Source organism: Oncorhynchus gorbuscha, linkage group LG13 (genome assembly GCF_021184085.1).
Source record: "Oncorhynchus gorbuscha isolate QuinsamMale2020 ecotype Even-year linkage group LG13, OgorEven_v1.0, whole genome shotgun sequence".
Lineage (NCBI taxonomy): Eukaryota > Metazoa > Chordata > Actinopteri > Salmoniformes > Salmonidae > Oncorhynchus > Oncorhynchus gorbuscha.
The window spans coordinates 28,953,629-28,970,560 of NC_060185.1; the positions used below are offsets into that span (position 1 = coordinate 28,953,629).

General features: G+C 43.2%; 1 protein-coding gene across 2 annotated transcripts in view; it reads left to right on the plus strand.

Annotated features, from left to right (window-relative positions):
• Nucleotides 1–7,280, plus strand: part of LOC123992662 (CXADR-like membrane protein) — an 87,386-nt gene extending 80,106 nt beyond the window's left edge. For both annotated transcript variants that reach the window (XM_046294008.1, XM_046294009.1), the window contains exons 4-7: nt 1,803–1,970; nt 5,248–5,370; nt 5,915–6,056; nt 6,880–7,280. In XM_046294008.1, coding sequence (XP_046149964.1) covers nt 1,803–1,970; nt 5,248–5,370; nt 5,915–6,056; nt 6,880–7,120 — 674 coding nt within the window. In that variant the 3' untranslated portion in view covers nt 7,121–7,280. The remainder of the gene's footprint in view (nt 1–1,802; nt 1,971–5,247; nt 5,371–5,914; nt 6,057–6,879) is intronic.
• Nucleotides 7,281–16,932: the final 9,652 nt, after the last annotated feature.

A 16,932-nucleotide genomic window follows, 5' to 3' on the forward strand; every position in this document is an offset into this window, starting at 1 on the left:
GCTCCAAATCCCCTTATATTACATCAGAATCTCATTCTGGATAACACCTCTGTACTCAATTTTAGAAAACATGTCCACTGTCCCATAAATCCATATTTGCATATTTTTGTTGTTGTTAACAGCATCATTCAAACATGGATTTATTGCATGGTGGAAAGACAATCCCAAATTGAGTGCAGAAACATTATCCAGAATGAGATTCTGATGTAATATGAGGTGGTTTGGAGTGTTTTCGAGCATTTTATAACATGTTTTAAACACATTTTCATAATGCATTGTAGTCTATGGCAAGTGATGACTGTGACAAAAAAAATTCTCTGTAACAAAACACATTTTAAAAAACTGTTTGGGGGGGGGTCAGCTACAAGCACAGAAAGAGTGAAAATGTGTGAACTTTCCCTTTATATATCAGGAAAAAATGTTGCTACCATGATAAGAAAATACTTTTTCTGTCATTATGCGGCAGACAAGCTCTTTATGATAATTTAATATGTGTTATATCTGTTTTTAATTATTAAACACCAGACAGAGTTCTGAGCCGTAATTCAGCTCTCATCTCAAGTATGATGGCAAAGCCAGTTGGGCTGCTTTAGCAGAGGCAAAGACGCCATTGTTTTTTTATTCTCTGTTCGGTTTAGTTTCTTCATTGCCCCAATACACAGAGGCTTGGCGGATCTGTTTTAAATGGTTTAGTTTTAACTGTCTCTGTGGTAAATGTGTCTCTGTATATCATCGAATAGACAAACAGCTTTGAAGGACAGACAGGCAAATGGAGAGCAGCAATACCACAAAGCCGTCTAGTAGTCCAATGGGGGAAGTGAGATCATTCTCAATGTCAGAAACTATGCAATTTATTAAAACATCATGGGAGATTAGTTCAACCGGCGGCTATTGGTTCTTTAATGGAACAGTCTCTTAATCCTTTCTCTCTTTTCTCTCTCTCCTCCATAAAGACATTTCATTGAGTTAACGCTTAGATTTTTACAAATTGCCATCAGCTTTGCAGTGACACTTTCGATTTTGAGAGACGAACATTTGCATTTTTCTTTCGCAGTCCCAATGTTAATATAATGGGTTGGCAGAGGAGCTGGCTGCTGGCTGGGTCTGGGCCTGGGCCTCTGTGTCAGTGTGTGTCCTCGCTCTGGCTGCTCCTGTTGCAGAGAGAGCGGCCTAACTGGCCCTGACAGAGATGTGAGATGAACTGCAGAATCCCCGGCACTCTCCTCAGCCCCCTTATTATATCCCTTACTAAGTGTGTGAGCAGCATGTTCACCAGGCCGGTTAGACTAGAAGGGAAGGGATGGAGGGAGAGGATGGACGGATGGAAGGAGGAAGAGATTGAGGAATGGGTTGAGGGATAGAGGGATGGGTTGAGGGATGAGGGGGAGATATAGGGAGGACTGGAGAAGCTGCTGTGAAGCAGCCATAGAGCTTAGAGCAGGGCTGGCCATCTAGTGACCTCCAGGCCACAGAAACTCAGGAGCACAGCGCTCTCTCCTGACCTGTCTCTGTTTGTAGGCTTTCAAAACCAACTCACAGTCACTTATTGATCTTGGCCTGGGCCTTTAATACTACTCTTAATACCAGCATTGACTTCCATGAGAAACAAACAAGCTATTGTTACACTCAAGAATCTTTTTTGTATTAATTCACATTTACACATGCTGCTACAGTATGTCATACTCTGGGCTAAACAGCATATTATATGAATGAATCATTATCCATATTAGGTACCATCCTGTTTTCTTTTTTGTATAATAGTGTCATTATGTTATGTAACTACTGTTCTGTTGTTTCTACAGTGAAGCCCTCTAAGCCACGATGCTGGATGGACGGCAGGCTGTTAGAGGGCAGTGACGTTAAACTGAGCTGCAAATCCAGTGACGGCTCAGACCCTATCAAATACAATTGGGGGAGGGTGCTGGATAAGGGAAAGAGTGTTGGGAAACTCCCCCTACTGGCACTGAGAGGTAAGTGGATTGTCCACAAGTACACAAGTACACATGTGTATGTGTAACACGGGTCCCCTAAAGAGGATATTACATAGTATATGTTACTTTGATGTTAGTATTTCCCAGAAGAAATTTGATCCCCAAACACCTAAGTTCCAGTCTGCCTCCGAAACACCAAAATGTAATGGAGATTCAATACAACACGACAAAACTTCCTCCATTCTTCATCCACTTCCAGACCAGGGTTTCCCAACTGGTGGCCGAATTTGGCCAGCAGGCGATTTTATTTGGCACCCCAAGTTTAAAAAAATATATATATATATAAACATATTAAAAAATGGGGACATAAATGACTGTAAAAACACCAGCAAATCAGCTCCAAGTGATATTTATTTAGAACATTTGTCCAAAAGTATTCCCACGCATAATAGAGGGATATATGTGATCGTATACAAATGTAAGCAAGGTTTTATATCTGTTTGGGCTTCTTGCGGTCAATTTGCATTCTAAAAATTATTAGTAATTATGTTCCTGAACCCGAACAACATGCTTTCATTACATTTCATTTTTACCACCTATTTTCTCCACTCAACTCGCATTAGCCATGGCACGTGCCAATGCCAAAAGCCTAGAAGTTAATGACCTCCATGAAACAACACCTGTACAGTCTAATTCGTTTTCAGTGGGCGATAAAACATATCGGCATGGGCCATTATTTATTGGTAGTGGTGAATGTTAATATTACGTGGCTGACAGGGATGACTAAACGACTCTTAACCCAGTAAAGCTCAATCGTTCTCTTAGACAAACTCTTCCAACTCCCCTAAATTCCCCCAGTGTCAATGGGCCCGCTCTTCAGTCACCAGAGACACTCTTGAGTCTGAGTATACTCAATCTCTCAGAGGCCAAGATCAACATTTGCGAGTTCATCTCCTGCTCTGTCCCACAAAGTGTGATACATCAGAGCTGACACACTATTACAGACAGGAATGGTTAGCCCAAAACCGACCTGAGTCAGATCCAACTAGGCTCAACACTCATCAATACAATTTCACCTCAATACTAGATTATCATAGAATGGAGTGGATCAGAGCTAGGTAGACTTTGATATGAAGTACAGTACATAACTGCAAGGATTTACTACATGCCGTTAATCAAATTACTCTTCAAGGTCATGCTAACTGTAATTGTAATGTTGTATTGTAAATACATGTACAAACTGCACCACAGACAAATCAAATCAAATTGTATTGGTCACATACACATGGTTAGCAGATGTTAATGCAAGTGTAGCGAAATGCTTGTGCTTCTAGTTCCGACCGTGCAGTAATATCTAGAATATGTACATATAAATTATATGGATGAGTGATGGCCGTGCGGCATATGCAAGATGTAGTAGATGGTATAGAGTACAGTATATACATATGAGATGAGTAATGTATGGTATGTAAACATTATATAAAGTGGCATTGTTTAAAGTGACTAGTACATTTATTACATCCTATTTTTAATTATTAAAGTGGCTAGAGATTGAGTCAGTATGTTGGCAGCAGCCACTCAATGTTAGTGGTGGCTGTTTAACAGTCTGATGGCCTTGAGATAAAAAGCTGTTTTTCAGTCTCTCTGTCCCAGCTTTGATGCACCTGTACTGATCTCACCTTCTGGATGATAGCGGGGTGGTTGTTGTCCTTGATGATCATTTTGGCCTTCCTGTGACACCAGATGGTGTAGGTGTCCTGGAGGGCAGGTAGTTTGCCTCCGGTGATGCATTGTGCAGACCTCACTACCCTCTGCAGAGCTTTGCGGTTGTGGGCGGAGCAGTTGCCGTACCAGGCGGTGATACAGCCTGACAGGATGCTCTCGCTTGTGCATCTGTAAAAGTTTGGTGACAAGCCAAATTTCTTCAGCCTCCTGAGGTTTAAGAGGCGCTGTACGCTGTCTGTGTGGGTGGACCATTTCAGTTTGTCTGTGATGTGTACGTCACTACGCTCTCTCTGCTTTTTCCTGAAGTCCACAATCATCTCCTTTGTTTTGTTGATGTTGAGTGTGAGGTTATTTTCCTGACACCACACTCCGAGGACCATCACCTCCTCCCTGTAGGCTGTCTCGTTGTTGTTGGTAATCAAGCCAAACTTGATGATTGATTTGGACGCGTGCATGGCCACGCAGTCATGGGTGAACAGGGTGTACAGGAGAGGGCTGAGAACGCACCCTTGTGGGGCCCCAGTGTTGAGGATCAGTGGGGTGGAGATGTTGTTTCCTACCCTTACCACCTGCGGGCACCTGTAAGAAAGTCCAGGACCCAGTTGCACAGGGCGGAGTTGAGACCCAGTGTCTCGAGCTTTATGACGAGTTTGGATGGTACTATGGTTTTTAAGTGCTGAGCTTTCATCCATGAACAGCATTCTTACATAGGTATTCCTCTTGTCCATATGTGTTAGGGCAGTGTGCAGTTTGATTGCGATTGCGTTGTCTGTGGCCCTATTGGGCGGTAAGCAAATTGGAGTGGGTCTAGTGTGTCAAGTAGGGTGGAGGTGATATGATCCTTGACTAGTCTCTCAAAGCACTTCATGATGACGGAAGTGAGTGCTATGGGGCGATAGTCATTTAGGTCAGTTACCTTAGCTTTCTTGGGAACTGGAACAATGGTGGCCCTCTTGAAGCATGTGGGAACAGCAGACTGGGATAGGGATTGATTGAATATGTCAGTAAACACACCAGCCAGCTGGTCTGCGCATGCTCTGAGGATGGGGCTAGGGTTGCCGAGGGTTAACACGTTTAAATGTTTTACTCATGTTGGCCGCGGTGAAGGAGTCCTCAAAGCGAGCAAAGAAGTTGTTTAATTTGTCTGGGAGAAAGTCGTCATGTCCGCGACGGGGCTGGTTTTCTTTTTGTAATCCGTGATTGACTGTAGACCCTGCCACATACGTCTCATGTCTGAACCGTGAATTGTGACTCTACTTTGTCTCTATACTGACGCTTAGCTTGTTTGATTGCCTTGTGGAGGGAATAGCTACACTGTTTTGTATTCGGTCATGTTTCTGGTCGCCTTGCAGTGATTGAAAGCAGTGGTTCGCGCTTTCAGTTTTGTGCGAATGCTGCCATCAATCCACGGTTTCTGATTGGGGAAGGTTTTAATTGTCACCGGGGGTACAACATCACCGATGCACTTGCTAATAAACTCACTCACCGAATCAGCATATACATCAATGTTGTTGTCTGAGGCTATCCGGTCCTCTCAGATTTCCCTGGTTGAGCAGGTTCTTAAATCACAGCCTATGTATCTCTCCTACAGATCTGAAGAATCCAGAGATCGTCACCCTGCGGAACCTGACGAAGGACAGTACAGGTTTTTACAAGTGCACCGCCAGCAATGATGTGGGCGAGGAGAACTGCATCATCGAGGTCACCATGCAGTGTGAGTAGCGAAAGCTGCTCTCCGGCTCCGCACCAAACCGTGCTACAATGGTGATGAATGACTGTAGTTTCCAACAGCACCTGAAAATTGGTTTCCCCTCCCTCCGCTCCCCTCTGCCTCAGTAAACCAACACTGGGGACGGTACCGTTTAAACATTGGCCATTGGTCATCAGCTTCACCCAAACAGCCATGTTTCAATGTCACAGTAATAGAATTCCAGAAAGGCACATGAATTGTAGGGTCACAACAGGGTAAACTGTTGGGGACATGATTTATAAGTTAACACAGCAACAGAAATGGTTTGATACCATAGCTTTGTAGGGGACTGAACACATAATACACACAACACCAGCAAAATATATGATCTACAAATTTACAGGATTTACCTATCGGGACTAAACCATTATTTTCAAATGGATTGTTTACGTGAGAAGCATCAATATTTGCATGTGTGCACAGTACGGTATGCATACTGTATGTGCAGGTGCATTTGTGGTGGTTTTTCTCTGCCTTTCTGATGTCACAGATGTGTGATGTTCCACAGATGTTCGAGGGATGGGCGTGCTGGCAGGTGCTGTGGTGGGCGTCTCCTTTGGTGTTCTCCTCATCATCCTTATCATCTGGCTCGTCTTCCGCAAGAAGGAGAAGAAGAAGTATGAGGAGGAGGAGACTCCCAATGAGATCAGGTCAGTTATTTTTCTTCTGGTTCCTCTCTCTTCTTCTTCTTCTGTTCTTCTTTTGCTCTTTTTCTGTCTAACTAAAGTACTAAAGCAAATCACCCACTTCTGTGCATGTGTATGTACACATGCGTGTGTGTCTGTAATAAATCCCTCATTGTCAAGTGTAGTATTGATTGGTTTCTGAGAGCCTTCTTTTCACACCTCTCTGCTCCCGTGCCCAGAGCTTCTCTCCTTTCCAGAGCAGGCCTTAGAAGGCGGCAGGGCCTAGGTGTGGATTGAGGCAGTGTTGATCTACAGTAAACTGGGTCCTCCGGGCTGCTAATGGCACGGCTAGTTACAGCAGCAAGAAACAAATGTCACAGCTTGGAGGCTGTGTAGCTGCTTATTTGTCGGTGTTCGGATGAATAATGAAGCTTGGTTGGGGATGACTGTGTAGTAAATAATGCAGACTCTGGGGAGGTGTTTCCTGTTTACATGCCGTGTTTAGCCACTGAGCGGGCAGGAATGTATGGAGCTCGCAGGCTAGGTGATGTAGTTTTCTGAAGTGGGCTCGATGACGGTGGTGCCAATGTAATGTGGTGGATTTAGACCCAGACGAATTAGACTATATTTAGTTAGACACTGTGTCAGACCCAGATGATAATGCAGTGCAGTGGAGCATCACCAAACCCTTTTCCCTGATTGTACAAGACAGTTTTCTCCACTGGCTCTCCTCAGAAAGGCTGTAGAGTTTGTCTAAGTTTATGTTTGTCTCTGTGTGCATGCTTGAAGTCACGATTTGTCGAATCTAAGTAGCTCTTGTTTGTTTTTGCTGTGTGTCTCCATACAGGGAGGATGCAGAGGCTCCCAAGGCCAAACTGGTGAAGCCCAACTCCCTGTCCTCATCCCGCTCTGGCAGCTCCCGCTCCGGGGCCTCCTCAACACAGTCCATGGTGCACAACACCGCACCCCGCGGGCACCGACCTCGCCTCCCAGCCATTGCTGCCCTTAAGGAGAACGGACAGCCCCCTGACTTCCCACAGTCCCCCCCCAGCCTACACCACAGTGGTACCACCCAACAAGGCCCCTGAGCCCCCCGGCACCCCCAAATTCAACATCAACTCCAGGAACCAGATCTCTGGGCCAACTCCCCCAACTCTCATGGTCCCTGCCCAGAACAAGGCCTTTCAAACTGTGTAGGAAGTAGAAGAGAGTCCATCCTGGCTGTGTTGAAGCATAAGACCCACCCCTCCCCCCCACCCCTTCAAAGACACAAACTCTTCTGTTAAACAATGAAATGCAACTAGTAAAAGGATGTAATTAAAATAATAAATAATAGAAATCCCCAAAATGTTAATGAATGCATACTTAAAAAGGGAAAATAAGAAATGCTTGCCCCCTACTGAATAAAAAACAACTAAACTAAACTAAAAACCTGAGACAGAACATTTCTGTTTATGTCTCTCGGCTAAAGAACTTATTTTTACACTTTTCTTTCAACTTTGAAGGCATGGGAAGCAGTGAGCGAGCACAGCGCTGTGTGCGGTGAGGTGGAAGGAAAACCAGAGTGGAGCTTTTATTTATTTATCAAATCAAAAGGACGGGAGGAGTGCAGAGAAAAAGGAAGAAAGAAGGGATGGGATGAGAAAAAAGAGAGATCCAAAGTCAGAGCCAGGTGCCGACGGAGGGATGAGGGCATGGAATACTGGGAGAGAACAAGCCTCTTTATTTTGGCCTTGTGGTGTCTCTGACTCATCCAACCAAACCAATCCAAGCAGGCAGACACATTGGAGCTTCCCGCTACAAACCACACACCCAAAAACACCCTAGCCCTCTGACAGATAGCCGACTGTTTTCCCTGTGAGGAGAGAAACCGTTAGATCACCCCTCCAAACCACAGGTGGCCGGTGGCACCTTATTTGAGGAGGACGGGCTCATAGAAATAGCTGGCATGGAATAAACGAAATGGTATCGAACACATCAAACACATGGGGAATTTCTCAATATGTATACTACCGTACTCTACACTCTCATGCTCCGAGTGATGTTCTCTCAAGTACGTTCTTGTGAGGACGAGAGTGTGGAGAACACATAAAACATTATATTTGAGAAGCACTCCCACTCTCCCTACAGTATTACCTCACACTGCATCTCCCCAATCACTGAACCTTTTCCAGCCAGGACAATGGCAACAATAGACGCAACAAGATATACATAAAACAAACGTTTTACCTAATAATTATCATCTAGATATATGTGAATCGTAGTACTCTAGTTAGCCACATAGTTTAACAGGCAAAAATGACCTAAAACTAATGTTATGCAAGGTAGATGTTCCAATTCTTCGTGGCTAGCTAGCTAGCCCTATTAAATTACTATGGATTTACCCATTCACTGAACCTTCTTCCAGCCAAGACAATGGCAATAGAGATTAAACAAGATATACACAAAGCAAATGTTTTACTTCATAACTATCAGCTAGCTATATGTGAATCGTAATAATGTAGCTAACCACATAGTTTAACAGGAAAAAATAACCTAAAGCTAATGTTATACAAGGTAGATGTCAATTCTTTGTGGGTTGCTAAGCTAACAATCTTTGTGGCTATCTGGCGAGCTAACAGTAGTAGCTAACCAGTTTGCCCTATTGACTTATTATGGGCTTGCATTCTACGATACGTAGGCAGGTAAACATGCCAAAAATAACACAGCATGTATTTATTAACCTATCAAGATAAAATATTGTAGTCATGCAACATATGAGATGAGAATAGGCAACATTTCATTCTGAAGTCAGAGTGTATTTTCTCTCGACTCAGCTCAAATAATGGATTTCAAGAAATGTTGTGTCATTTTTTACGTGGTTGCATCATATTTCTTTGCATCATTTCTGTTGAAGCTTGCATCGATGCACGCTTCCAACTATGTACAAACTCATTCGAGAAGTGCCCTCTGTGCTCCATTTCGCATACTTTGATTTGGACTCATACTCCGACTCTCCCCTTCTCCAATTTGCGTGCTCGGAGCATGGTAGTATGTATTTTGAGAAACACCAATGCTTTCCATGTGTTTGATACTATTCAATTCACTCCATTCCAGCCATTATTAGGAGTCGTTCTCCCCTCAGCAGCCTCCTGTGCTGCAGACGGTCTGTGATGCTTTACGGACTCCACGACGACATCTAAGACACACCATGTTCCATGGTCCTGACCCCATTCAGAGAACAGCTCATCTGCTTTTCTCAACAGGAGAAACTTTAGCCACATTCATAGGAAGTATCACTGACATGGTAGCTTGAGTTCTGCTGAAACTTTTATTTTTCTCCCCACATCCTCTCTCTCAGCTCTGTGGATATTCTACATCAGTGATCGACAATTCTGGCCTCCCGGGTCTGTAGTAGTGTCACACTTTCCCCCCATCCTTAGCAAACACAGCTGATTAAACTCATTGCGTGTAAACTGAAGATCATGGTTAGTTGATTATTGGAGTCAGGTGTGTTGGCTGGGGCTGGGGAAAAAGTGTGAGGACTGGAGTTATCATCCCATATAGTATGTAAACTCCTCCCCAAATTAACATATGGGTGAATTAGGTGTTAAAGTACAGTACATAGAGATACATGACTGAATATACTGGATAAGAATAGCTTTAAGACAAGGGGGCATAGTATCTCTTCTATTTCTATTTTACTACCCCACCCGGGCATGTCTGGACAGGTTGTGAAGGGTGACACAGTTTCAAATAAATCAATCAAATTGATTTATAAAGCCCTGCTTACATCAGCTGATGTCACAAAGTGCTGTACAGAAACCCAGCCTAAAACCCCAAACAGCAAGCAATGCAGGTGTAGAAGCACGGTAGCTAGGAAAATCTCCCTAGAAAGGCCAGAAACTAGGAAGAAACCTAGAGAGGAACCAGGCTATGAGGGGTGGCCAGTCCTCTTCTGGCTATGCCGGGTAGAGATTATATCAGAACATGGCCAAGATGTTCAAATGTTCATAGATGACAAGCAGGGTCAAATAATAATAATCACAGTGCAACAGGTCAGCACCTCAGGAGTAAATGTCAGTTGGCTTTTCATATCCGTTCATTCAGAGCATCTCTACCGTTCCTGCTGTCTCTAGGGAGTTGTAAACGGCAGGTCTGGGACAGGTAGCACGTTTGGTGAACAGGTTCCATAGCCGCAGGCAGAACAGTTGAAACTGGAGCAGCAGCACGACCAGGTGGACTGGGGCCAGCAAAGAGTCATCGGGCCAGGTACTCCTGGGGCATGGTGATAGGGCCCAGGTCCTCCGAGAGAGAGGGAGAGAAAGAAAGAAAGAAAGAAAGAAAGAAAGAAAGAAAGAAAGAAAGAAAGAAAGAAAGAAAGAAAGAAAGAAAGAAAGAAAGAAAGAAAGAAAAAGAGAATTAGAGAGAGCATACTTAAATTCACACAGGACACCGGATAAGACAGGAGAAATACTCCAGATATAACAGATTGACCGTAGCCCCCGACACATAAAGTACTGCAGCATAAATACTGGAGACTGAGACAGAAGGGGTCGGGAGACACTGTGGCCCCATCCGATGATACCCCCGGACAGGGCCAAACAGGCAGGATATAACCCCACCCACTTTGCCAAAGCATAGCCCCCACACCACTAGAGGGATATCTTCAACCACCAACTTACCATCTTGAGACAAGGCTGAGTATAGCCCATAAAGATCTCACCCACGGCACAACCCAAGGGGGGGTGCCAACCCGGACAGGAAGATCACATCAGTGACTCAACCCAGTCAAGTGACGGTTGTGTCTCAGCCTGAAGAAGTGCCACCAATCCCCAGGATGGGTCATCATTGCTTTTTTAAACTATTTTATTTACCTCCACTGTTTAGCAATGTTACTGAAACCAAAGCCTGTCAAAAACACCATGAATATGTGTTGAACAAAGATGGTCACTACTATTTGCTTTGCTTTATAAGGTACTGAATGGAAGGAAGTCAAAGATCGGTACAGAGGCACATATTACCTTGAAGTTAATCCCCCAAATACTGTGGATGAGGAAATGGAGGAAGGAGTATGACTTTAGTGACTTGTATTGTACAGTCTGCATGGTTCCACCCATGGAAGGTACTCTCCTTGGATCCACAACAACAGAGTGGCACTCAATTACTGTCTCATTGTGTTTATGGCTGCTCAGTACGTTGGCCAGGCTTTGGCATCAGCCATCCCATTTGTTGTACAGTGTAGTTTGAATGAAAGTTTAGAAAAAAAGGACAAGTAGGCAATTTAGTGTGCCTTTGCAATTCCTATCCCCATTGACGGTTTCTTTCTCTGTCCTTATCGTGAATGCACAAGTGGTTTGCGTTATCTGTGTTAATCCAGCTTTGGGAATCTACAGCCAAACTAGAGGGGCGTAAGCCAAACATGTGTGATTATATGTAACCCAATCACAATGCAGAGAGTGTACATCTCCTTAACGAGACAACGATCTATGCCAATGGAGTAATGTACATTATGTAGTCATAGTGTTGTTTTATATTGTACATACAGATAGATATACGCACATGATGTCATTTAATTTAACAGACAAGGTGGTGTTGGTGTTGCTGGTGGTGTTAAGATGTCCAATGAGGAAAGAAATGCCTTTTCAAAGAGAACAAGATGGTTTGTATTGGGCCAGGGAAGCTGATGTGTTTTAGCTCGATACTGGCCTTCAGGGCCTCACCCACACATTCTCATGTTAGCCGCTCATTCAAAGGAGTAGGATAGGGGGACCAGCCAGGCATATCCTATCTGAATGGATAAGGCATCAGTGCAGACACAGTGTTTATTTTAGTTTCTGTGACAGTATAGTATATGCCTATTATTGAATTCAATTCAGTTTCACAGGCAGTAATCTTGTTTTCGCTAGTGCTTGTGGTGTCTCGAGACAATGCCAGTCCATAATTCATACTCATCTAGTCCTCTGGAAGCCGCTCGCATGCTATCTGCCTGGTAATGCTGTCTTTTAATATAGACATGCACTGGTCTATTTGTGTATTGACAGCTTCCCATCACACACACACACCACACAGTACACAGTGAACTGAAAGCCGAAATAGTCAGACTTGTTATTTCTGTTCCTTTAGAATAAATTTGATGGAGGGAATGTCGGGGGGCATTATAACTGACTGATGGTCCTGCCCATCAAAGGGAGCACAAAAATAACCATTGCATAGCCCAGGAGACAATACACACACACACACACAAACAGTGCTATGTGTCTTATCATTCTCAAAAACAGATGCTCTTACACAGTTTTCAAGGGAACCTTGGAGAGGAGGGGACGTACAACAAGATTAAAATCGAGCCAGAGCTCTAGGCTCCTCCATTTAAATTCCCTCCACTGCCTACAGGAGCAGCCCGGTGGAGGATAGAATACTTTGTCTTAAATTCCTCCGGCTTTTTGATTTGCCTTCCAGCAACTGGAGGTCTCAGGTGGCAAATTCCCCAGTTTACGAGCCCTCACGTTTCTTCTCCTCATCTGTGCCAGCTTTGTGGACTGTCAAACCTACTTCTCCAAATGAATCCTGATAGGCTTTTGTCTGAGCAGTCGGGAATTTAAACTAGGCTTTCTCTCCACCCCAGATTTGCAACACACTCAAAAATGGTTCTTAAAGTGGCACCACTCTAATGTTATCAGCATTCAAATGTAAGTGAAATGATTCATGATTCTGATTATCCTGCATTATATTATATGAATATGAATATCATGTAGCCACCATGTTTGTGTTCTTTAGCAGTTTTTGGGACAAGCAGTCCAGCATGACAGATTGAAGCTCAGACTGTGTTTGGCCAGCCTCTGGTACAGGAACATGATGCATTGTGACAATCTGAAAGTGGAGGGGTGGAAGTCCATCACAGAAAGGAGGAACGCTAAGGGAGCTGCATGTCAAAGGTCATCGAGCAGATGAGGGGAATGCTTTGCTTTGATGTAAACTTATACCTGTATTTGGCTAAAATCATGTTATTGTAAATATATATCACAGAATGTTTTATGAAGTTTTATTTTGTTTTCTGTTTTGGTTCTTCTGAATCCATGTACTTTTCACTTTTGTGTGCAGTGCTCATCGTGGGTGAGGGTTGGGGGATGGGGGGTTTGGCTTTGTCTGTAACGACCTTGTCTGGATGTCAGACAGACAGCTCAGCACGGCATGATAAAAGGAAATATAAACCTCTCTTTACTTTTCACTCATCTGTCATCTTCTTCACAGTCGCTTCTCTTTGGTTTTTTAAAGCGGTACAGTTTGTTTGACAAAAACAATCCATGTAAATATCACAAGTAAAAAATGTATATTTTTACGACTTCTGAGTTATTACTATTTCCTTTGCAAATAAAATATACAATGACAAGTTATATGGCTTTTTTTGCTTCAATCAAGGCAAACGCTAGCAGTGAAACTGACATTCGATAGCAGCTGCCTCTCATGTGTGTGACATTGTAATGTTATTATACTGGTGACTCAAGGTGAGAGAGCTAGGGACCACATTTCTCTGTGTTGCTAATAGGGCTCATGATCTCCAGTTTCCCAGTGACAGAATGGTAATCGACGGCCGTAGCAGAGGCTTCACCCTAAGTGCTTCTCTCCAGGCCCATGGATGTGACAGTTATGCCTATTGCAGGAAGATCCAAGATATCTATTGACCTGTCATCCTTTTATTGAGTGAAATTTATCATTTTCCCTCAGAAAAATGTCTTCCTATGTTAACAATTTATTGAACTGCCAAAATGAAGTATACATGTCTAACGGATCCATAGATAATGGGTGAATTTTATATATTTTTCATGGAACACAGGTATCGTACAAAAATATATCTGTTAACAAATCACGACAAACAGTGATTATGGAATATATTCCTCTTGTAAATGGTAAGAGATATATAAAAGTGAATGTACTGTAGATATGAGAGCAATAAAATGGGTATTGGTTTGGCTACATACCACATATTAGACTGTGTTATCTGACATCTGCTTGTTGCTGATCCTATTTGTTTAAACATGAGCATAATTCCAGAGCCCCTCATCCAACAAGATTGATTCAGATTTTCAAGCCAACATCCCATTTCTCTACTCTGCTCCATGCCTCTGTGCTCTTTGATTCCACAGGATTAACAGTGTGTGATGACACTCACACACCCCATCAGACACAGAAAAACACATGTACACATTATGTAAACACATGTACACATACATACACATACACACTTCAGCATCAAAATCAAATTATCTGGCGTAAAAATCAATAACACAAGCACTGGCCATTGTATGTCTCTCATTTTAGAAAAATGTTGAAATTGAAAAAGGCGATTCCAGTCCTAGTGTGGAATACTATAATGGATTACCACAGGAATAGAAAACACAATGTTACTCTAATGGGTTCTAACATAACTATGATAAAGATGAGTCCTTGTGTCCTTATCTCGATTTTGCCATGGGAAAATGTTATCAAACCTTATTTGGCTGTTGAATAAGATTGGATTACATTTTCTTATGGCAAAAAAAAATTGGATTAAGATATTCGTCATCGAGATAAGGACACAATGACTCATATTTATCATATTTATGTTAGAACCGATTAAAGTAACATTGTGTTTTCTATTCCTGTGGTAATCTTGAAAGTTAATGTATGTAGATTGCCATAGTACATAATTGGAGCACCGAAAATATGTTTCTGTTAATCAGTTAAAGAATTGTGCCCCCTGGTGTTGATTGAAGATCTCAGTGAAAACTGCTCCATCTGTGATGATGCTGCTGGACCCTAATGTGATAACAGCTATGCGCATTTTAAACCAAGAAATCAGCCAATAACATAAATGAGCCACTTAATCAGTTTATCACAAATCCTCAAGATGATAAGTGACCACATATTTTACTATGTAGACTACAGTATGGTGGTGGTGGGAATTGGGATGGAAACAGTGACGGCATGAATAGCTTTGGTTGTGGCTCCCTCTGGTGGTCCATAATATGGCCACCTCCAGAGGTATCATGGTTGTCACAAACCACGTTTCCATCCAACCATTTCATGCAGATGAATTACCTGCCGCATGAAAAAAGTAACGACCGAGCTTATCGAAACATGAAATGCCTGTACAATTTATAATAGAATTGCATTGATAAGAGCATGATGATATAGGCCAAGTATGTACCCACTGAGCACACACATATACTTTGACAACCCACATGCAATTATTTTTTATTTTATTTTATTTTATTTCACCTTTATTTAACCAGGTAGGCTAGTTGAGAACAAGTTCTCATTTGCAACTGCGACCTGGCCAAGATAAAAGCATAGCAGTGTGAACAGACAACACAGAGTTACACATGGAATAAACAATTAACAAGTCAGTAACACAGTAGAAAAAAAATGGGCAGTCTATATACAATGTGTGCAAAAGGCATGAGGAGGTAGGCGAATAATACAGTTTTGCAGATTAACACTGGAGTGATAAATGATCAGGTCATGTACAGGTAGAGATATTGGTGTGCAAAAGAGCAGAAAAATAAATAAATAAAAACAGTATAAAAAAGTATGGGAATGAGGTAGGTGAAAATGGGTGGGCTATTTTCCTATAGACTATGTACAGCTGCAGCGATCGGTTAGCTGCTCGGATAGCTGATGTTTGAAGTTGGTGAGGGAGATAAAAGTCTCCAACTTCAGCGATTTTGCAATTCGTTCCAGTCACAGGCAGCAGAGTACTGGAACGAAAGGCGGCCAAATGATGTGTTGGCTTTAGGGATGATCAGTGAGATACACCTGCTGGAGCGCGTGCTACGGATGGGTGTTGCCATCGTGACCAGTGAACTGAGGTAAGGCGGAGCTTTACCTAGCATGGACTTGTAGATGACCTGGAGCCAGTGGGTCTGGCGACGAATATGTAGTGAGGGCCAGCCGACTAGAGCATACAAGTCGCAGTGGTGGGTGGTATAAGGTGCTTTAGTGACAAAACGGATGGCACTGTGATAGACTGCATCCAGTTTGCTGAGTAGAGTGTTGGAAGCCATTTTGTAGATGACATCGCCGAAGTCGAGGATCGGTAGGATAGTCAGTTTAACTAGGGTAAGCTTGGCAGCGTGAGTGAAGGAGGCTTTGTTGCGGAATAGAAAGCCGACTCTTGATTTGATTTTCGATTGGAGATGTTTGATGTGGGTCTGGAAGGAGAGTTTGCAGTCTAGCCAGACACCTAGGTACTTATAGATGTCCACATATTCAAGGTCGGAACCATCCAGGGTGGTGATGCTAGTCGGGCATGCGGGTGCAGGCAGCGATCGGTTGAAAAGCATGCATTTGGTTTTACTTGCATTTAAGAGCAGTTGGAGGCCACGGAAGGAGTGCTGTATGGCATTGAAGCTCGTTTGGAGGTTAGATAGCACAGTGTCCAATGACGGGCCGAAAGTATATAGAATGGTGTCGTCTGCGTAGAGGTGGATCAGGGAATCGCCCGCAGCAAGAGCAACATCATTGATATACACAGAGAAAAGAGTCGGCCCGAGAATTGAACCCTGTGGCACCCCCATAGAGACTGCCAGAGGACCGGACAGCATGCCCTCCGATTTGACACACTGAACTCTGTCTGCAAAGTAATTGGTGAACCAGGCAAGGCAGTCATCCGAAAAACCGAGGCTGTAGAGTCTGCCGATAAGAATATGGTGATTGACAGAGTCGAAAGCCTTGGCGAGGTCGATGAAGACGGCTGCACAGTACTGTCTTTTATCGATGGCGGTTATGATATCGTTTAGTACCTTGAATTATCATGGTCATGTATCTATCTGGACCAGAATATCTTCTTCCTAAAGGACAATTGGTAGCCATCTGCCATCTGCCCATTGATTCCCATCTAAAATGGTAACTGCTGCTGTATAGAAAACAAAGCCTCGCTCAC